Source organism: Condylura cristata, unplaced genomic scaffold (genome assembly GCF_000260355.1).
Source record: "Condylura cristata isolate star-nosed mole 26May11 unplaced genomic scaffold, ConCri1.0 scaffold00025, whole genome shotgun sequence".
Taxonomy (NCBI): Eukaryota; Metazoa; Chordata; class Mammalia; order Eulipotyphla; family Talpidae; genus Condylura; species Condylura cristata.
In genome coordinates, this window is record NW_004567126.1 from 28,486,611 (window position 1) to 28,509,392 (window position 22,782).

The 22,782-nt window shown below is 53.4% G+C and overlaps 1 protein-coding gene across 1 annotated transcript; it reads left to right on the plus strand.

The window, feature by feature from the left end:
• The first annotated feature begins 412 nt into the window (after positions 1-412).
• On the plus strand, positions 413-21,796 carry UBXN6 (UBX domain protein 6). The gene is made up of 12 exons (XM_004689336.2): positions 413-484; positions 10,894-11,269; positions 13,915-14,078; positions 14,490-14,554; positions 15,769-15,897; positions 19,388-19,485; positions 19,733-19,808; positions 20,212-20,296; positions 20,402-20,621; positions 20,713-20,843; positions 21,076-21,224; positions 21,649-21,796. Exons 2-12 carry the CDS (start codon positions 11,187-11,189, stop codon positions 21,775-21,777), a joined length of 1,329 nt encoding a protein of 442 aa, XP_004689393.1. The 5' UTR covers positions 413-484; positions 10,894-11,186; the 3' UTR covers positions 21,778-21,796.
• The last annotated feature ends 986 nt before the right edge of the window (positions 21,797-22,782 follow it).

Here is a 22,782-nt window from a genome sequence, read left to right on the forward strand (position 1 = left end):
AAGCCGGGGGCGGGAGCGGGATACCGAAGGGGCGGGGGCGGCCGCCTGGACTGCGGGCCGGAGCGTGTTATTGGCCTGAGGGCCACCGGAAGTCCCACCTTTCGTCCGTCACGGGTGGATGATGCTGTCGCTCAGTACCACGTGCGGGGGATAGAGGAGAGCGGGGACCAATGAGAAGAGGGGTTGGAGCATATCAAGTTAACGGGATTGGGTAACGGGCAGAAGCAAGGGGCGTGACCAGAGGTCTAATGGAGGGGGCGGAGGTTATGGGAGGTGAAAGGGGAAAAGTGGGAGGAGAGAAACGGAGGCGCTCTGGAGAGAAGAGGCGGGAGGCCCGACGCCTCGGGGCGGGGCTGAGAGTCGAGGGGCAGGCCGACGACGGCCCCGGAGGAGGCTCGCCATTGGATACCACCGCGTCCCCTTCTGGAAGAAGGGGTTTAATGGAGAGCTGCAGCTCATTGGATAGCGCGAGAAGCGCCCCAAGGTAGGGAGTGGGCATTGGCTACCGAAGGAGCTGTCCGCACCGGACTCCAGAAGAGAGCTTCAACTCAAAACGGGGACGCGCCGACGCTGGCCGGGGGAGTGGCTAAGGGCAGGGGCGGGCTTGGGGGGCGGTTTGGGAGAAACGTCCGTGAAGCGCACACTTTTTTCTCAATAAAGCGAAGGTTTTGGGGCACTACGTGCCTACGCTACGGAATACTTTAATGCACATATTCCTTCCAGAAGAGTGTGTCGAGCACTGCTTAATCGCTTAATGCCTCAGTTTCCCCTCCTGTAAATGGGGCTCCTACTGGTATGGAGCCCGAGGAAGAGCCAGTGACTTCGCAGCTCTTGGAGTGAAAGCTGTGCCCGGGAATAGGAAGTGCCGGGGGCGCCGGGTGCCGTTGGCAGCTCAAGGTCTAGCGGGCCAAAGAAATGTTAATGTGTGGTTTGGGTCAGCGGTGAAACTTTAAAGAGCCTGAGTGCTTGAGAGAAAGCTGAGTAATGGAGGAGGCTTTCTCTATACTAAAGGAAGTTGATAAGTTTTTGTCAACTTGAAAGTTGTAAAGAAATTGGCTAATATCAGGTGGACGCTGGAGGACTGAGCGAGTGTGGGAGGGAAGGAGGCTGGAGCGCTCCCCCTGGCTCTGTCTTAACGCCTATGAACATTCCTGAGAAATTTGAGTTTTCAGCTTTTGGAGAAACATTGGAAGGATTTCTTTTTAAAAACACTAGAAGGATTCGATCACCTAGTACGATTTTTTTTTTTGTCTCAAGTGCACCCATATGCACTTGAAATAGATCTCAAAAGCTTTTTACAAGTTCAGCATAAACTTACAATATGGCCCCAGCGATGCCACCCCTAGGTATGCACCAAGAAAAATGAAACTCACCCTCTACATAAAAACTTAGTCACAAATAGTCATAAGCAGTCTGTTTCACAGGAGCTAAAAAGTAGAAGCAACTCAAATGTCCATCGATGGGTGAATGCACAAACCAGATGACGTGGGATATGCTTATGATAAATACTATTCAGCAAAAAAAGAAATGAAGCATTGATACACAGTACAATAGTAATGAACCTCAAAAAGTGATGTAAAAAAAATCAGGCAAAAAGGTCACATGATTTCAGGATCATATGACATTTAATGGAATGTCCAGAAAAGGCAAATCATTCAAGATAGAAAATGGGTTAATGATTTCTTTCTACAGCCTTAAGCTGGGAGTAGAGTCCAGAGTGAGTGCAGATGGGTGTGAGGTTTCATTTTAGGGTGATGGAAATGTTTTTGAATGTTTGTAATGATGATTGTATGACTCTGTAAATGTGCAATAAAATGTACTAAATTGTATACTTAAGACAACTGAAATTTCATGCGGTGTAAGTATATATATACATGTATATATATAATAATACTTTAAATAAGTATACCCACCTAAGAGTCCAACGACAGAGGAGTAGCTCTAAAGATGTATGTATGCTGATAGATTACTACTCAGCTATAAAAAAGATGAAATCCTGCCATTTGCAAAAACATGGATGGAGTAGCAAAGGATTATGCTAAGCGAAATAAATCAGGAGAAAGACAAATACCACGTGCTTCATGCATGCTTGGAATATAAAGAAACAAAACAAAAGAGTAGACAAAAGCAAACCAAAACAAATGCTTGAAATCTGACAGTAGAACTGAGGTTACATGGAGAGGTTGAGATATCTGCATAGAGTGGATGAAGGGTCTGAGGGGCTGCAGTGAAGAATTTGGGGCTTTGGCAGTAGGCATAGTGTGATAACCTACATTTATAGAGGTGTGTGATGTTCTACCCTTAAAACATACACATTGTTATCAACCAAAATTGCCTCAATAAACATAATTTTATGTTGTTGTTGTTATTTTAAAGATTATTTATGCACACAAGAACTCGGTTACAGGCCAGAGGTGTGGGGATGAGAAGAATCCCCAGTGTAAGAGTGGGGAGCAGAACAGGCAGCTGCACTGAAATACACTGCTGAGGGGAGCAGTGGGTGGGTCACCTCCCTGGCCTGGGATCAACTCAGGCTGCAGCAGCTGTAGATAATGTCATAGTGCTGAGACTTGACCCATTAATGCCACCCTGGGGGCCCAATAGACATAACTTTAAAATAAAAATAACTGCAGAAGCAGGGCTGTAAGTAGAATTGCCAGATAAAATTCAGAATGCCAGTTAAATATAAGTTGCAGCTACACAATTTTTCAGAATAAGTATATTACATGCAATATTTGTCCCATGCAATATTTAGGTCATCTGAACTAAAAAAAAAAAATTTTGTTAAACATCCTGCAACATGGATGGACCTTGAGAACATGATGCTAAATGAAATAGCCCTGACACATAAGAAGAAATACCACAAGAGTTCACCCACAGGAGGTGCCTTTAGGAGTCAGATGCATACAGCCAGAAAGTATGATGGCTGGGGAGGGAGAGTTAGTGTTTAATGGGGACTGATAGCAGTTTGGAGAAAGTTCCTGTGATGGATGGTCGCCAAAAAATGTGACTGTCCTTATGCCCCTGAGCTGTACATTTTAAAATGGTCAAAGGGAGGGGGAAGTAAACATTGCTGTACAATGAACAAGAATGAAAACTGATATAAATAAATAAAATGGTCAAAATGGTAAGTTTGATGTTGCGCATATTTTACCACCACCACAACAAAAAATAACAAAGGTATATATCATCAAATAGGAATATTTGACACCCGCAAGGAATTGACATGGTTCCTTTTTTTGAGAACAGAACAGGCAGATTTATTGAAATACACTGCTCAGGGAAGCAGCTGCAAGACAGGTGAGGTCTGCTGCACTGACATGGTGCTTTAAAAATAGTTAAAATTGGGCTTCCCTGATGGTGCAGCGCTATGAAGCTATCCTTAGCTGCTGCAGCCTAAGTCCAATCCCCTCCAAGGAGGTGACCCACGTGACCTCTCCTGTCTCACCCACTGCTCCCCTCAGCAGTGTGTTTCAGTGGATCTGGCAGTTTTGCTCCTCACTCAGTCTCTGGTGAAATCTTCTCACCATACCCCCATTCTGCACCTCTGACCAGAACCCCAGCTCTTGTATGCATAAATAAACAAATCTTTAAAAAAAATAGTTATAATTGTAAAATTTAGGGTCAGATGACTCCTCCCATCTTGCCAGCCTCTCTCATCAGTATCTCAGCAAATTTGCCTTTTCTGTTCTTCACTCTGTCTTCAGTGAATTCTATCATCCCCATACTCCCAGCCTATACCCTGATTCATTAGGTATCAATCAGGGGGTAATTTGGGAGAAGAAAAAAGTTGTTAAAACTGTAAAATGTATTATTGTATATATTAAAGTATTTCTTTATCTGAAATTCAGGCCTTGCTGAGCACCCCGTTTTTATTTGCATAGGAGAGGCACACAGTGATGAGGACGCCTGTCCAGGGGCCCGGCTAGGCCAGGGTACAGATGGGAAGACTGAGCCCCAGCCTGTGTCCTTGCCTTAGGGCACACATTGAGGCTCACGCCAAGAATGCCACCTCTGCTGGTCCCTACTGTCAAATGTGGGGAAACTTCTCCCCATCCCAGCCCTTGTGCTAGGGCAGAAAAAAGACGGCCTTCCAGAGACTTCCTGCCCAGACCTGGCCAAGCTAAGTGAAAGGACAGGAAAAAGATCTAACTGATAGCAACTGGGGCCATAGTTCAAGAAAGTGGGAAAGCTTGAGGGGCCACTCACGGAAGGGGGAACAAAAGGGAATAAGTGGCAGACGGAGGTGGATGAGGATCCACACCTTCCCGCCAAGTTAGAAGTCAGTTAAGCCAAAGGTTGGGCCGTGAGTCACCAGGAGAGGTGTTGTAGCTTCCTGTTCCCTGAGATGGGGTTGGCATCTGGCCAAAGATGCCAAGTTGGTGACCGTACTTACGCCTGCTCCCCGGAACTTGGTGAAACCTTCCCCTTGAATTAGCAGCCAGTCCGAGCACCTACTGTGTGTTGCTGGCTTTATCCTCAGTTTGATACCTGGGCCATAAGCCTTTGCCTTCACAAAGAGGTATTTATTGGGCACTTTCCCAAGCAGAAGAATAACATCTACTGAGCTTTGCTCCAAGCCATGATAGATTGCATGTGGTTAGTTTTTTTGTTTTTTTTTAAGATTTATTTATTGAATTCCAGAGTGTTGGACTCCCAATTGCCACACATTTCTCCTAGTCTCAGCTGGAGGGTGGTCTTCTGTTGCAGCTCGCAGCGCACCAAGGGGATTGCAGTGCCTTCATTCTCCCCGTCTTGTGTCTTGTCAGCAACGCAGAGTCAAAGGTCCCTTGAGACCTGAGGCATCACAGAGCTCTCTGGTGGCGCAGTGTCAGCACTGTCAAGCTTTTGGTAGCCACTGCAGCAGGAGTTTGAGCCTCTCCATCTCCCCGCAGCTTCCCTCAGCAGTGCATTTCAGTGGGTCCACCTGTTCTGCTCCCCACTCTGTCTCTGGTGAATCCTCTCACCACACCACACCCCCCATACCTCTGGCCTACACCCCAATTCTCATATGGATAAATAAAAATAGGGCCTCTCCCGGTGGTGCAAGGAGTTAAGTGTCAGCACTATGAAGCTATCGGCAGCCACTGCAGTGCGAGTTTGATCTCTGGCCAGGGACCTGACCCACATGGCACAGCAGACTTCTCCTGTCTCGCCTGCTGCTTCCCTCAGCAGTGTGTTTCAGTCAGTCGATCTGTTCTGCTCCCCACTCCGTCTCTGGTGAGTCCTCTCTCACACATGCACCCCCACACCTCTGGTCTACACCCCACCTCTTGTATGCATAAATAAATAAATCTTTATGATAAATTAATAAAAATAAATCTTATTTGAAAAAGTTTCTGTACCTATTTCTTAGCACTGTTTGATATAGGGATAGTAATTTCCTGGTGCTTCTGTGCCAAACAACCAAAGTGACATAAAATAGCACATGTGTCTTTACCATTCTGGAGCTAGTAATCCAAATGGGTCTCACTGATCTAGCATCAAGGTGTTGTCCGAGTTGTACTCCTTATGAAAGTCCTTGGGAAAGAACAGTCATTTCCTTGCCCTTTCCAGCCTCTAGAAGCCACCAGCATGCCTTGTTTCCTGGCTCCTTCGTCCATCTTCAAAGCCACGCCAATGAATTGGGTCCTTCTGAAATTGTTCCTGTTGTTACATTTCGTTACTGACCCCCTGCCTCCTTATAATACCCTGTGGACACGCCAGCATCATCTCCTCAGCTTAAAATCCTGCAGCACCTGCTGGGTGCAAATGTTACCATAGTGAAGGTTCTCAGGGTTAGGACACAGCCACCCCTAGGAGGCACTCGCCTGCTGACCACAGGGAACAAGGTGTGAACCCTGCAGGTTTGAAGTCTGAGTCCTGCTACTTGAGAGCTGAGTCACCTTGGGGGGTGACTTTATCCTCTGGAGCTCATGTCACTCATTTATAAATGCGAGTCATGACAGTGCGTGGTTTATAAACAGATGCCTTTGAGGACCGGGAAGTTATACACAGAAGGTTTAAAGTGCTCCACAAAGTACCTAGCACGTAATGAGGGCTCAGTAAATATTGCCAATGATTATTGTAAGAGGGAGGCACTTTATACCTCCGATTCTAGCATGAGGAAGGTAGGGTGGGTTACCGGAGGAAGAGGATTGAGTTAGACAGATGGGAAGGGCTATCTCCCAGCAGAAAGGACTGCCTGGGCAAAAGGTTAGAGAGGAGCTGTGAATAGTTGCAGATAGCTGAGCAGAGAGGGCAAAATGGATGGTGATAGGTGATGAAGGCTCTCTTTTTTTTTTAAGATTGATTTATTTATGCATACCAGATCTGGGACACAGGCCAAAGGTATGGGGGTACGTGTAAGAGAGGACTCACCAGAGACAGAGTGGGGAGCAGAACAGATCGACTGACTGAAACACACTGCTGAAGAGAGCAGCAGGGAGACAGGAGAGGTCTGCTGTGCCCTGTGGATCAGGTCCCTGGCCGGGGATCAAACTCGTGCTGCAGTGGCTGCCGATAGCTTCATAGTACTGACACTTAACTCCTTGCTGCCGATAGCTTCATAGTACTGACACTTAACTCCTTGCACCATCAGGGAGGCCCGTTGATGAGGTTTCTAAGCCCTCCAGAGATTCAGCATCCAGGTTGAGGGTCCCTGTAGGACTTCACGCTCAGGGAATGGAGTGGGTCTTCATCAGTGGCTGAACTGTGTCACTTTGGATCAGTCTTCTTATCTTCATTTGAAATTATAAGGTGTCTGATCTTTTATTTCATAGTGCTAGTCGGTATTGTTCACATTTCAAACATTAGGAAAGACGAAAAACGGTAGCACAATGAATATAGATTGTTCTTTTATTAATTCACTTGCATGACAAATTACCCCTAAACTAGGTCACTTGTAACAATAACCATTTGTTGCGTCCAGCAATTCTGAGGGTCAGGGGTCTGGGAGAATCTTGGCTCAGAGTCTCTCATGAGGCTGTAGAAGACAGCTGTCAGGACCACCTCATCGGAAGCCTCCACTCTGGCAGGAGGGCCTGCTTCCAAGGTGCTGCCCTCGCCTGGCTGTTGGCTCAAGACCTCAGCTCTTCACCATGTAGGCCTCACCACAGCACTGCCTGAACTTCCTCACAGCATGCCGAGCTGCCCCGCACCCCCGACTGAGGGACAGGGGGTGCAAGGAGGCAGGTTGCAGTGCCTGTATGATCTAGTCTCCAAGCTACACATGATCACTTCTACTCTATTCTGTTTGTTAAAAATGAGTCATTAAGTGCAGCCCACCCTTAAGGGAAAGGAATTAGGCACTGCCTTTGGAAGGAATGTAGAGAGTTTATTTATTTATTTATTCATGCATACAGAACTGGGGTACAGGCCAGCGGTGCAGGGGCAGTGAGAAGATTCACCAGAGACAGAGTGGGGAGCAGAACAGCTGAATTGACTGAAATACACTGTTGAGGGGTGCAGTGGAGACACACGAGAGGTTTGCTGTGCCATGTAGATAATTTCCCTGGGTGGGGATAGAATTCGTACTGCAGTGGCTGTGGAGAGCTTCCCAGTGCTGTGCTTCAATGCATTGCGCCACCAGGGAGGGCCCTCATGGTATTATTTAATATCCAGTTCATGTTCAATTTTTGTGATTGCACTAAGATTTGGGAGGGGGGCAGGAGCAGAACCAGATCAAATCAACGTTTATGTACTGAATGCAAATCTTTTCCTCTAATCCCTTTTAATGTGAATCTTGTTTATTTTTTAAAAGATTTATTTATTTATGCAAACAGAAATGGGGTACAGGCCAGAGGCTCAGGGGCAGCGAGAGGAGTCACCAGAAACAGAGCGGGGAGCAGAACAGGCAGATTGACAAAGTCCACTGCTGAGGGGAGCAGCGGGCGGGACAGCAAAGGTCAGCTAGGCCATGTGGATCACCTCCGGGGTGGGGATCAAACATGCACTGAAGTGGCCTCGGCTTGGCTTAGCTCCGCAGTGCAGCACTCCAACCCGCTGCACCACCAGGGAGGGCCCAGAGCCTTGTTTATTTTTCAGAACACTTGACTTTCTGGGCACCCAGCCCAGCTGGCTTAGAGAATGTCCCACATTCTGGAGCTGTCTCTTTCCTTGTCATGTTGTTTCATGTTTTACTCCCTTCTGTAGTTCCTACAGAGAAGAGTTGGAGGTGTAACACAACTTTTTTTTTTTTTAAAGATTTATTTATTTATGCACACAAGAACTGGGGTACAGGCCAGAGGTGTGGGGGGTGAGAGATTTTACCAGAGACAAAGCAGGGAGCAGAACAGGCAGAAATATACTGCTGAGGAGAGGTCTGCTGCACCAATGGGTCAGCTCCGTGGCCAGGGATCAAATGCGTACTGCAGTGGCTGCGATCACAGTGCTGCACTTTAACCCACTGTGCCACCAGGAAGGGCCTTTTTTGTTGCAAAAGTCAGCCCTATTACTGAAAATTTGGAAACTAGGGGTAGATTCCTCCAAGCAAAGAAAGACCATTGTTCGAATTTTGCCTCGAGTCCCATGGCATGCTTTCTACGTATGATAAGCCAGCAGGCTAACAGTATAGTCCTTGCATTTTTTTTAAAGATGTATTTATTTGTGCATACAGAACTGGGGTACAGGCCAGAGGCCCAGGGGCGGTGAGAGGCTTCACCAGAGACAGACTGGGGAGCAGAACAGGCAGATCGACAAAGTACACTGCTGAGGGGAGCAGCAGGCGGGTCATGAGAGGTCTGCCACACCTTGTGGTCACCTCCGGGGCAGGCGGGAATCGAACTCATGCGGAAGCGGCTTTAGATTCTGGGTGCTGTGCTTTAACCCGCTGTGCCACCAGGGAGGGCCAGTCCTTGCATTTTTACTCGAACTCTAGTGTAGTGGTCTAGCTGGCCTATGATCTTACCTTGTCCTGCACTTTATCAGGGTTAGTCTGTGAAGCCAATAGCAAATAGCAGATTCAGCCCCAGTCAGGCTACAGACTGTGAGGAGATGAGAGGGACAGCTCAAAACCCTGGACACAGTCATCATCTGGAATGTATCCAAATAGATCATGGTCAGAACCATGAGCCAAGCCCATGGGAAGCACTGCTGAGGCCACCTCTCACATGAGCTCCATGACATCTCTCCAGGAGCTGGGGGCCCAACGCCTGGCCCAGACATGCAGGCGATGTGAGTGAGGCTTCCTCCTTTCCCAGCAAGAGGATCTGATTGGGACTCCAGGGCCTGACTGGGACCGTGAAGGAAGATAAGAGGAGCTGGACCGACCACCTGCTGGAGTCTGATCGAACAGAGGGACACCCACGGACACTGGCAGGGAGTTGGATTTCCAACACCAGCATTGTAAGGCTCAGAAGCAGTGTCATGTGACAGTCATCAGGACAGAGAGGACGGTCAGTCTAAACAAGGAGGCATGGAACCCAGAGACCAGACCAGAAGACAGGAGTCCCCTCTACCACCAGAAGCTGCAAATAAAGGAGTCGGAGATCCACGCCACACCCCTGCCCTACAAGCTGTTTCTGAAGCGCTCTGCGGTGCTACCTGCCCCCCGCTGCTCCTAGGAATTTGAGCAGTCCAGTGTGCTTCAGCCCAGGAGCTTAGAGGCTCACCCAGGAAAAGGACAAGCTTCCAGGACACAGCTCGTGGGCTGACCATCCATCTAGGGTGTGCAGTGCGGGTGGAGCTACAGCGATTGCGCAGGGGAGGGAGGCATGCGGGAGAGGGCAGGGGTCGGCAGGTGGAACACCCTCAGGAGGACCGTGCCTGGGGGAACAGTGACTTTACAAAGATGACTGACATAGTAAGGGAAACAAGCCAATGTCAGAAATAATGGTACGACACTTCCAATATTAGGTTATAAAAAGGGAGGCACTTCCCACCCCCAACCGCCCCTCACCGCTGTCACTCTTCTCCTTTCCAGATCCCCCACCCCCAATTTCACTGCTGCAGAGGAACCTAGCTGCCATGGCCTGAAGGCACTCCAGAAGTTTATAGAAAGATCCCTGTACACGCATCCTGTAGCCTCTGGCCAACAGCCAACAAGGAACCAAAGCTTGCTAACACTATTTCCACTGAGCCTGGAAGCTGATCCTCCCTCAGTAGATGCCTGTAGATGAGACTGTACCCCTAATGGACACCTTGACCATCACAACCTTAAGCCAGAACCACCCAGCTAAGCCACTTCTGATGCTTGATATACAGAAATCATGTCCTTTAAGCAGCTCTATGCAGTAATTGTTAACTAGTCCACATCCTCGTGGAGTTTTCCAATTGCTATTATTTGGTTCCCATCCCTGATGTACATTTGTATTTAAATTTAATCACTTTGCTATTACTGACAACAGCTGTTTGATAGCGCCTAATGGCCAGGCTCATTCAGAGGGCCTGGTGGTTTTAAAAATGTGTCTCCTGTGTGTAATCCCCTCCGCTGATGTCACAAACTGCCTCCACCCCATCCTGTTTTCCATTTTATTTTTTTCCATAGCACTTAATACCATCTACCTACATAAATTTTATTTTACTGTCTTACCTCACCACCCCAATCCAAACAATCACGCGCCCTCTCGAGGTCCGGGATAAAGTGGTAAATCTTTCAAACTGCATCATCAGCCTTACAGTTGTGCTACGAGGGGATGCTAGTCTTATGCTCACCCCATGGGGTACAACAATTCTTAGATCCCCTCAGTGCTCTCTGGCCAATCTCTCATTTCCTTAATTTAAGCCCCTTAGGGGTCATGGTAGATCCAAAGGTGGGGCTACCGAGGTATGGCCGTGAACATCCCCACAACGAATTTGGATTTTATCACGTAAGCCAACCAGGGAAGTTTCTAGGGCCGGGTAAAGGGCGGGACTAGCGCCTTCTCCGTGAGCTCAGTCGGCCGGTACCTCCCTCGCCAATCTCTTCTCTTCCAGAACGCAGTGGAAGGCGCCCAGGCACAACCTCCAGACTGGAGCGCACGCGTAGCCCCTAGCAACGCCGTCCGGAAGAACCACAGAGACACGACCCGTGAGTGCAGAGTGGCCGCTCGGGGACAGCGAGGAGCGGAGAGCTAGAGTGGCCTATTGTCACGTGGGCGGCCGCGCGGAGGCGGGACTTCCGACAACCAGGTATTTTCTTTCCGGTTGTTGGTTTCTGCCGGCCCCTCCCCGACTGGGCCCTGCGCCCCCTCCCCCCCGCGGCCCCCCGCCGCCGGGCCGCCGCCACTATGAAGAAATTCTTCCAGGAGATCAAAGCCGACATCAAGTTCAAGAGCGCGGGCCCGGGTCAGAAGCTCACGGAGTCGGTGGGGTAAGTGACGGGAGCTGGGACTACAGGCCTGGGGGCGTGGACGGGCCGGGAGGCTTGAGAGGCCTAGGGTCGGGACGGGATGGCCGAGGAACTCGGGGTGGGGAGAGACCCTAGGGGCGGGACGAGAGGGGCGGGGTGGGAGTAAGGGGGCAGGGGAGGCCTCCGGGGGCGGGGCGAAACCCAAGGGGGCGGGGCAAGGAGGGCGGGACTGTAGGGAAACTTGGGGGTCGGTGGAGAGATTGGTCACTGACTAAGGCCCTTAGACATAAGGGAATCGCCATGGCCGGAGAGTGGAAGCTGTTCCCGGCCAAGCGAGTGCGGCGGGGTGGCAGAGTCCTGAGGCTTAGCATCCATGCGTGGGGGTCTGGGCCCCGTGGAGCCGGTGGGAGGACTAGGGGGTCTTCTGGAAGGCTTGTAACGGACTGGGGAGCTCTGGGTGAATTAGAGGTGCTGGGAGGAGAATGGGAGCCAGAGGGTCCTAAGGGGGATCTGGAAGGAGGCCACACATGTGGGCCTCAGGGACTTGTTCCTGGTAGACTTAAAGAAGGAGAGGCCTGAGCTAGGCCGGAGGAGACTCAGAGGTGTGTGTGGAGGATATAGTGGAGGGGGGCAGATGAGGATGGAGACTGTGTAGGATGTGAGAGGGGCGTCTGGGAGAGGCTGAGCTGTTGCAGGGAGCTGCAGAGGGGTGGTAGGAGCTAGTGTGTGACAGAGAGAGAACGTGACAGAGAGAGCGAGCGCGAGAGAACCGAATGAAGCATGTGCGTGAGGTGGGGTCTAGTGACTGGAGAAAGATGCCAGCCTGGGCAGGGCTTTGTGAGGAATGATGGAAGAGATTGTGAGGGGGACTGAGACTGTGAGGGGCGGGGAGGGGCAGGAAGGCAGGCTGGAAAGGGGGCGGAGGGACTCAGTGGGGGTGGAAGAGGAGTGTCATCAGGGCATTTGCTGCCAGGATTGGGGGCAACGGGGGTTCTTGGGTAGGAGCGTGGAGGGGGATACAGGAGGTCATGAGGGCCAGGACTGAGTGAGACCTTGGAGAGGAGACCTTGTTGGGAGAGGGGGGCAGGTTTGAGGAGCCCCAGCTGGGACGGGGAACCAAGAAGATTCAGACTTTTGTGATCAGCTGGAACACGAGAGGAAATACTGTATATGGGGAGGGCACATGCCTATGTTTGGCTCAGGACTCACCTCCTCGAGGCGGCAGATGGACAAGCGAACCAGTAAACATGATGGAGGAGCAGGGGTCAGTGCGAGGGAAAATCCTCAGGGCAAGGGGTACTGTTAGGTGTCTCTCTGGGAAGGTGGAATTTGAGCTGAGAGCTAGAAAGCTGAGCCTCAGTCCTGTGGAAATCAGCCCTTCTTTCTCTCTCTCTCTGTCTCTCTCTTTCGCTCTCTCACACACACACAGAGCAGCTCTATCCTCTCCCAGATCCCCCCCCCCCTTTTTTTTTATCCCATCTGCACACAGAATATTCTTGGCAGAAGGCTCTGTGGTAGGAACCTCTTGGGCCTGTGTGAAGGACGGCAGGAGAGCTGTGCAAGGAAGAGACATCTGTAGGGAAGTGAGCACGATGTGGAGGGCTCTGTAGATCTGTGGGGAGGAAGGCGGCTTCCATTGTGCGTGCAGCTGGGGGGCTTTATGCAGAGGCATTACATGCGCTGGCTTAGGCTTCAGGGGACCCCTTGGACTGCCCAGCAGAGCCTTGAAGAGATCAGATGGGGGTTCTTGGAAGATCACATTTTTATAGAAAGATCTGGAGGCCACATGGAGCTAGGCAGTTTCACATGACTCAGCTGTGAGGCGGGCCAGAGGGGCTGGCCCCGGTGGCCTGGAAGCAGGCCTCGGAGGCTTTGGGAGAAGAGAAGAGAATTGAGCTGCCTGTGTCTCTAGTGGAACAGGAGGAAGGAAGTCCCCACCTGACAGCTGGACTCCGAAGGGTCGACAGTGTAGCATAGGGGCTGGGAGAGGCCCCTGTGTGGGGAGAGGCGGGACCTCTCTGCTGGAACAGTCAAGCAGGTTGACTATGAAGCCACGCTCCCTGGGGGCAATCACATGCTGTGTCCATAGGGTGGAGGTGGGATCTTAGTAACTTGTGGGACCCAGGACTGGCATGTGACGTGGGGCTGCTGCCTGAAATACCACCCTCAGGTGGTGGAGGGGACTCCTAGGACCTCTCAGAGGAATGTTGGTGCGAGGACACAAGCTGAGCCATAACCAGCTCCCTCCTGCTGCTGGCACACAGCCGGGGCTCAGTGCAGGACCCTGATGTCGTGGCCCTTGTGGAGAGTCCGGGTGGCACTCCTCCCTTGGAAGGTGGCGAGGAGAAGGGGTGCAGCCTTTGGTTCTCAGCGATTCCTGAAGACGGAAGGATGCCCACACATGCTCCCCGTCGGCTCCTGGGGGCCGGATGCTGTTACCCCACTTAACAGACATGACTCTGGGACCAGATGGGGTATAGGACTGTGTGAAGGGGAGCTGAATTAAATCTAGCTCCAGGGCTAGTACACCTGCTAGAATCTTCTGGGGGCTGTGCTGACTGCTGGGAAGGAGGGACGTGTCTGACAGGGTGGGGGAGCAGAAGTGGGAGAGGGATGGAAGTTCTGCCACGTAATCCCACATCAGCTCTTGTTCTCTCTGTCTCCAGGGAGAAGGCCCCCAAAGAAAAGCCCACTCAACCAACCCTCAGGCAACCCCGCCAAGGCCCCACCGATGAGGCACAGATGGCGGCTGCGGCGGCCCTGGCCAGGCTTGAGCAGAAGCAGCCCAGAGCCAGGGGGCCCACATCTCAGGACTCCATCCGGAATCAGGGTGAGCCGTGATATTCTTGGGCCGCAGGTACAGGAGTGGTAGAGCAGGGCCTGTGCACGTCACACTCACCTCGGTCCTTGACATTGGGCCACTTTGTGCTTGGCCCTGGAGGAAAGTCAACCCTTAACCCGTGACTGCCGGGGGATGGTTAAAGATCAGTTGTGAGAGTGTTTTCAAAGGGGAGACGCAGAGTGGAACAGCACAGGAGGAGGGAGAAGAGAACTTGGAAACACAGAGGAGCAGGGGGAGGACGAGGTCAGGCGGAGGGGCCGGCACTGGTGCCCTCCTGGGAGCAGGACTGAGCATCACGCCCTGGAGGGGCGGAGGCAGCACCTAGACTCAGCTGGTCCGGGAGCGGCCAGCCTGGGGGCCAGGCCCTGACCTGTCTCTCTGCTGTGTTCCTCCTTCCAGTGAGAAAGGAACTGCAGGCTGAAGCCACTGTCAGTGAGAGCCTGGAGGCCCCAGGGACTAACGTGGTAAGAGCATCCGGCAGCATGGCTGCTGGCGCCGGCGGGGGGCTGGGACCGCGGAGCTGCCCGAGTCTAGTCGGCCGCGCCCTCACCAGCGGCTGCCAGTTCTGGGCTGTTGGTGCTGGACTTGGCCAGGGAACAAAGAGCAGACAATAGGGCTGACCAAATTGGGGTACAGGCCAGAGGTCTGGGGGGGTGGTATGTGTGTGAGAGAGGATTCACCAGAGACAGAGTGGGGAGCAGAGCAGGCAGATGGATGAAGTATACTGCTGAGGGGAGCAGCGGGGAGACAGGAGGGGTCTGCTGCGCCCTGTGGGTCAGCTTCCTTTTTGGAGATGGAACTCGTGCCTCAGGGGCTGCTGACAGCTTCATAGTGCTGTGCCCTAACCCACTGCACCACTAGGGAGGGCCCGACTAAGGTTACTTCTGGCCTGAAGGCAGGTTGGGGAAGCCTTGAATGGTGTCCGTGGATTGTAGCTGAGGGCGGTGTTGATTGATTCTCTGACTTAGCACCTGAAGCCCCAATGCTGAGGGGAAGGCTGGACTCCCCTGGTGGTTCCCTTGAAGGTGGGCGCCTTTAGATTCTCATTTTTCAGAAGCCTGAGATGGAGAGGCAAGCCTGCTGTCCCTAGTCATATACTCAAACCAGCGGGGGCAGGGCAGGGGGCCAGACTGTCTCACTGCTGCTCCCATCCTTAGCCCTGCAGCCTGCTCAGAGGTAGGCGGCTCCCTGGATGCTGGAGTAATCAGGGCGACCTTCCTGGGGGAGGCCTTGAAGGAGAGCTTGACAGAAAAAGTATTCTGATCAGCTCAACCTGTGATTCTCACTGAGTTTTAGAATGGAAGAGACCCTACACATTGCCTAGGAATTGAGGCCCAGAGAGAGGCTGGAATTATCCAGGACACTGTGACTCCTGATTCTCACCCCAGAGCCTATTTCTTACCAGGCAGGAGACAGGAAGAGACCGAGCCAGTGCTTGCTGCCTGCACCATGTCAAGCTCCCATGTGCTCTGTTCCCCACCTTGTTTAACTGTAGGACAATTTACAGACCAGAAAACGATCCAGAGATGTTCAGTCCTGGGCTAGGTGTCCTGTGGTGCTGGGGTCAGGCATGTCTGGTTCCAGGGATACGTCAGCACTGTGGCACTTGGTGACTTGGGAGTGGGGAGCCTCTATCCACAGTCGAGACTCAGACACTTTCACCACCCCATGACCCCAGGTGCCTGAGCCCAGAGGAGAAGTCTCCACCCACCTAACTGTGCCTGGAGTGTACTTCACCTGCCCACTCACAGGCACCACTCTGAGGAAAGACCAGCGCGAAGCCTGTGTCAGAGAAGCCATTCTCTCGGTGAGTGGTGCCCTATCCCCGGTGCCAGGGCCCCGACCACCTTCAAGAAGCTCACCTGGGTGACGCAGATTCCTTATAATGTCCCTGCTTCTGTGGTGTTTGTCTTTCTGGGGGGTTTTGTTTGTTTTTATGAAGATTTATTTCTGCATACTGGGGTACAGGCAAGAGGTGCAGGAGGTGAGAGGCTTCCCCAGAGACAGAGCGGGGAGACAGAGGTCTGCTGTGCTGTGTGGTCACTTCCTGGCCATGATGGAACTCGTGCTGCAGTGGCCGCCAACAGCTTCATGTGCGGCGCTGTAACCCGTTGCACCACCAATGGGTGTTTCCATTTTAGTCTAATGAGGTAATACTTCCAAGCAGTACAGAATCTGTCAAAAAGGGCAAAAGATGGAGAAAAGCACCCCCTCGCCCCAGGCAAGCATCATAAATGGCTTAGTCCCTTTTTACATATATTCCAAATCTATGCAGACTCTTCCTATACTTTCATCTTCTCCCGATTCCTTCAGATTTTATTTTAAAAGTCACTGCATCATTCCCTTATAGAAAATGGAGGTATTTTGGTATAGAAAGAAATCCCACGTTGTTTTCCTTAAAACTATTTGGAGGTCCTCCCTGGTGGCACAGTGGCTTAAGCCACAGCACTGTGAAGCTCTGTGCAGCCCCCTGCAGCACAAGTTCAATCCCTGGCAGGGAGGGACCCCCAGGGCGCAGCAGACCTCGCCTGTCTCCCCGCTGCTCCCCTCAGCAGTGTGTTTCAGTCCATCTGCCGACTCTGCTCCCCACTCTGTCTCTAGTGCGTTGTCACCCCTGTGAACCACACAACTCTGGCCTGCACCCCAGCTCTTGTATGCTCAAGTAAAAAAATAACTATAGTTGGAAATAACTTCAAACTTAGTGAAAATTGCAAGAACAAAAAACCAAACCAAAACAAACACCTGAACACCTCTACCCGGGGTATGATACCCTGTTACTGTTAAAGCTCTCTGTGAGATCTGTGGCTTTGCAAGGCATTTACTCCCTGCTGGTTCTGGAAGTCAGGAGCCTGACGTGGGTCTTAACGGGACTAAAATCCAGGTGGCAGCAGGTCTGGTTCCTTCTGGAAGCCCTCGGGGAGGGTGATCTGCTGCCTTCTCCAGCTTCTGTGCTGCCGGGTTCCCGGGCTCGTGGCCTTTCACTCTGGTCATGACCAGCGCTGACAGGCCGAGTGGTTCTCAGGCTTCCCTCTCTGCTCCTCTCTCCTGCCCACCCCCGCCTGGTAAGGGCCCTGTGGCAGCTGGCCCAGCAGGGTCATCCAGGCCCATGTGCCTGCGCTTGAGCATCTTCTGCCCCTGCCGTGCCACTCCTGCATTTCCAACTCCGGCACTGGAGCGCAGCTTGCTGTGGCCTTCCCCAAATTTGCCAGGTGGTAACAATTCTGCCGCATTTGCTCTCACCAACCCTTTTTTTTTCCTGCACTATTTGAGTGATTGTATAATGCTCTATTTCTAAATTCCCGGTAATTTCATAACAAGCATGTAGAAAGTTTTTAGTCTTTGGTAGTAAGAACAGTTAGGCAATGAAAAACTTTCCATAGGCTACATTCTAGAAACGGCGTTCCTGGGACACAGGACCAGTGCTTGGGATTGACGCCGTTTTAGCCACTTGGGCCTCGCGAGGGCCATCCCGGTTACGTTCCCGGTAGCAGAGTGAGGTTACGTTCCTGGCCCGCACCGCCACTGTGGCTTAACAGACTCTAGGCCCTTACCCAGTTAGTAGGTAAACCTGGTTATCTGAGGACATTTTTTTCCATTTTTGAGCTCTGTTTATGGACACCTTGTCATCTGGAAATATCTTTTCCCCTTGTAGAAATTTTTGATCTCTACAGAAGTAAATGTGTCAGTTTGAGTAATGGCTTTTGGATTCTGTGTCATTCTTAGGCCCAAACTTGGCATTAATTTTTCCATGGATTTTCTAGGGCTTCTTTGTGTTCTTTGTTGTTAGCTTTGTTTCAATGTTTATTTTTTTTAAAGATTTATTTATGCATATAGGAGCTGGGGTGTAGGCCAGAGGTATGGGGGGATGGGGGGATGAAAGGATTCAACAGAGCCCGAGTGGGGAGCAGAATCGGCAGATCGACTGATACCCTGCTTGAGAGGAGCAGCAGGGAGAGAGGAGAGGGCTGCTGCGCCCTGGGGTCACCCCCGGCTGGGGGTGGAGCTCATGCTGTGGCGGCTGCGCAGTGCTGGGACCCCACCTCTGCACCGCCTGTGTAGAGGATGAGGCATGCAAAATGTAAGACGTGGAGCCCCCACCCGTTTCCTTCCCTGACGCTACCCAATTTCCCCACCCCCACCTTTCTTTATTGAAAACGCCTGTATTTTGACACAGCTGTGACGTATACACCCTTTTCAAAAAGTAAAATCCTGTGTGGAGTTGGGTTCCTCTATACATTCTGTTCTTTGGCTTATGTCTACTCCTGTGCTGTGGTTCTGCTTTAAACATGGCCTCAGGTTGCCTGGAAGCACCTGAGAGCAGAGGTTCTTCCCTGGGGATGGCTTTGCTGGTCCTGAGAACTGTGGTCCTGACAAGGCTGAAGGTCGAGGCTTGGCCCACCCAGCCCGCGTAGCCGAGGCTGAAGCTGCCTCCCCCCCCGCTGCTGCGTTGGTTCTCACGGCCCGTCTTAAATAAGCGGATCCCAATTTGAAGTTTGCAAGAAGTTGACTCTGTGGGACTAGACTTCCAAATGACGAAATCCGTTGCTGAAGGCTCCTCCCCCACCATGCAGTTCAGAGGTGACTGGGGTGTCCAGAGGACCTGCCTGCCTGCCAGGAGCTCTGAGCCTCCAAGATGCCTCTTGGGTACATTTGGGTCCTGGGTCATCGGTGCTTGGAAACATCACCAGTGACCCTAATGTTCTGTGAGCCCCACGATCCCTTTAGAGCCCTAGCTGTGACGACTTCTTCCTCCAGAGAAGCAGGTGGAACACACAGGCCTGGGCTTGGTCCATGTATTGCGGCTTAGATTCCCTGCTGTGCACCGGACAGCCAAGGTCACACCACTCTTTACCTCACACCTCTGTCACCCTGGCTGAGGGGCTCCCTGCCTCTCATCTAAAATCTAGGGGTCATCCAGAAAGTCAGTCACAGGACTGGGATGTGAGCCGAGGAGAAATGACCTGGCCTCTGGCAGGCTGCAGGTGCTCAGACATTAGCTGCCCTCACGGGCTTGTTGCTGGACTTGGGTTCCAAAGCTGGACACGAGGGTGGAGGTCTGCATTGGATTGACCCCCGAGACGCCCCTCTTCCCCAGTGGTGGGCTCAGGCTGAGGCATCAGTGCAGCCATCACAGCTTTTCTCCTGTCTCAGAGCGTCCGTGACTGGGTTACTTCAGTTCATACTGCCGACTCCCCGCGCCCTGCCATGCTATTGGCACCTTGTTCACGGCGTCATGTGAGCGGAGGTGGCAGGGCAGCTGTGACCTGCAGTGACGCGCTCCCCTGCTCTCACCCCAGCACTTCTCCACTGACCCGGTGGCCGCCTCCATCATGAAGATCCACACCTTCAACAAGGACCGGGACAGGGTGAAGCTGGGCGTGGACACTATCGCCAAGTGAGTGGGCAGCCCCTAGGCACCCTGAGCTCCAGTGCCCCTCTCCCTCCAGACACCGCCCCCGGGAGCAGGGCCCCATCCGCCTCATTTTACCTGGGTAAAACGGGGTCTACTGAATTGGGAGGCTGCTGCCGCAGTGTGACGCCATCCATGTGACGACAGCGCCTGGCTGACTCCGGTTTCTTGCTCACCACAAGGCCAGGTGTGGCTCTGAGCTGCTGCCCCTTGTCCCTCTGTCCCACCCCAGGTACCTGGACAATATCCACCTGCACCCTGAGGAGGAGAAGTATCGCAAGATAAAGCTGCAGAACAAGGTGTTCCAAGTGAGTGCTGCCGTCCAGCGCGCCCCGCTTGCGGCCCCTGTGGTGACTCGGGCAGCCGTTGGTCGCCTGAGCTGGCCTGGGAGGGCTCCTCCAGGGGCTGCAGGGGGAGGCAGCAAAGGGGGCAGACGAGGTTGAGAGCTTTGTGCACACATACCCGAGCATCATCCGCACAGCCTGCTCCTGTCCCCTACTGGGGGAGTTTGGACTTTTCTGTCGCTTGGGAACACGTCCACACTGAGCAGCGGGGGAGCTCTGTGGCGTCTCTGACACTTGCGCTTTGCAGGCGACTTTGGGGTTTGTCCTATCTCAGAGCCAGCAGCTCCTAGGTGGGGGGGACTCTAGGCTGTGTAGAGCTGGGAGCTGACAAGGCCGGGAGCCCTGCTGACCGCATCCTCACTCCCAGGAGCGTATTAACTGCCTAGAAGGGACCCACGAGTTCTTTGAGGCCATCGGCTTCCAGAAGACATTGCTCCCGGTTCCCAATCAGGGTAAGAGCAGCAGAGAGGGGCCTTGCTGAGCAGGTGGGTGTGGGAGGGGCCTGGCTGGGGCGGGGACCCCACTGACCAGTGGAGTGATGCCCCTGCCTGCCTCAGAGGACCCAGAAGAGTTTTACGTGTTGAGCGAGGCTGCCTTGGCCCAGCCACAGAACCTGGAGAGGCACAAGGAGCAGCTGCTGAGCGCTGAGCCCGTGCGCGCCACCCTGGCCCGCCAGCGCCGGGTCTTCCGGCCCTCGCCCCTGGCCTCCCAGTTTGACCTGCCAGGGGATTTCTTCAACCTCAGCTCCGAGGAGATCAAGCGGGAGCAGAGGCTGAGGTGGGCAGGGTTCCCTGGAGCTGGTTGGGGCAGAGGGAACTTGGGAGCGCTGGGCTTTGGCCTTCCTAAGCCTGGCTCTCACGATGCCCAGGTCTGAGGCTGTGGAGCGGCTGAGCGTACTGCGGACCAAGGCCATGCGGGAGAAGGAGGAGCAGAGAGAGATGCGCAAATACACGTACACGCTGCTCCGTGTGCGCTTCCCTGACGGGTGCCTCCTCCAGGGTGCGTGTGTGGGGCTGGGGCTGAGGGGACGGCCCCGGGAGCCTCTTCTGGGGCAGGTGGCATCTGTGGCGATGGGTTTGCCGTGCTGCCTCTCCAGGAGAGAGGGCTTTCTGTCCGAGCACCGCCCAGAAGATAGCCCAGCCGCCTTCAGATGCTTCCGATCCTGATGGCTCAGGGGCTAGGGGCCCTGGGGGCTCCACAGGCTGACACCCCCACCCCCTTTACCTCCCAGGAACCTTCTATGCCAGAGAACGGATGGCGACTCTTTACGGGTTTGTCCGGGAGGCCTTGCAGAACGACTGGCTGCCTTTTGATCTGCTGGCCTCGGGTGGGCAAAAGCTGCTGGAGGATGAGAACTTGGCCTTCAATGAGTGTGGGCTGGTGAGTGGGGGGGGCGCCCCCCAGGGGCCTGCAGTTCTTCTGCATCTGGCAAACCCTAAGAGGCGGTACTCTAGTTTGGGAGGTAAAAGGAGCAGGGTCCCAGGCCAGGCCCCCTGGGCTTCACCTGCTTTTCTACTTAACTCGCAGTGTGAGCTTGAGGGAGTAACTCTTTTCAGTTTTCTACGTATAAAATGGGAAACACTGCAAATGTGTTAATTCTGGTCCTCAGAGGAGCTGGAACTCAGATGGGATTTGAAACGGAGGGTTTTACAGAGGAAGCAGGAGGCCTGGGCAGGAATTCCCACTGCTGCCTGGTGGGTGGGGGACCCCTCCCTGCAGGAATGGGCCTGACGGGGCTGTGCCAGGAGGGGGCAGCACCCGAGTGGGGCCCAGTCCCGTCCCACTCATTTCTGCCCCATTGCAGGTGCCCTCAGCTCTCCTGACCTTCTCCTGGGACGCGGCTGTGCTAGAGGACATCAGGGCAGCAGGGGCCCAGCCGGACTCTGCCATCCTGAAACCCGAGCTCCTGTCTGCCATCGAGCAGCTCGCGTGAAATAAAAGCAGGGTTGGCTTCCCCCACGGGTCTGTCTCATGCGCTCTTCACCCTCCACTGCCAGCCACCACCCTGACCAGGCTAGGCACTCCCTGAGGGCAGGGGTGCTGGCTGCTGCAGACCCGTGCCCGTGCCCCAGCCCAGAGGGCAGCTGCCTTGTGATCCTCAGTAGCACTGGAGCTCAGCCTTCTGCACCACCACCTGCCAGTGTGGGGGAGGCCTGGGCACTAGTGTGCTTCCCGCTGGGCGGGAGCTGGCCTGTGGCTGGAGCCCGTTCCCGGGAGGCCAGGGCCCAGGCGGCACTGAGGCTGCCTCGGGGGGCTCTGGTAGAAGAGGTACCAGGGCTGGCAGGACAGTTCTGTAATTATCTATGAACCCAAATAAAAGGAAGGTTGACTAGTCTCTGGTGGCTAATTCAAGGGGGTGAAGCAGGGGAGGGCCGGCCGCCTCAGCGGCTCCTGGGGAGGACACCTCTGGGGGCCGTCAGCATGCAGAAGCCACTCGGTGTTTCTGGGCACCTGGAAGGCGTAACTGCCCCAGGCCCTGCCACCTGTGCTGGCAGGTGTTCAGGCCCATTGGCTCACAGATGGCCCCTGCTCCCTCAGCGCGTAGGAGTGCCCCTTTATGTAGTAAAAAGGACTCTGCAAGGGGAGTGAGGATTTTGAGATGGGGAGACCGGGTTCTGCCCGTGGGCTTTGTGTTGTGCAGGGGCTCTTAACACGGGCGGCGGCAGGAGACAGCAAAGAGGCCACTCTGCAGGTTTCAAAGATGGAAGGTCCGGCGCCAACGATGCAGGAAGCCTCTGAAAGCCAAGGCAAGGAAGTGCACCGCTTCCCAGGGTTCCCAGGAGCCGCCTCTGCTGGTGCCTCGACTAACTCAGCGGGGCTGTGTAAGACCTGGTAGTGGGGGCGGGGGGGCTCAGGCCCTGCCACACGGCGGGGAGGACGCTGTGCCTGTGCGTGTCGCTCCCCACTGGAGCGTCCTGTTCCCTCCAGCCCTGGCCGC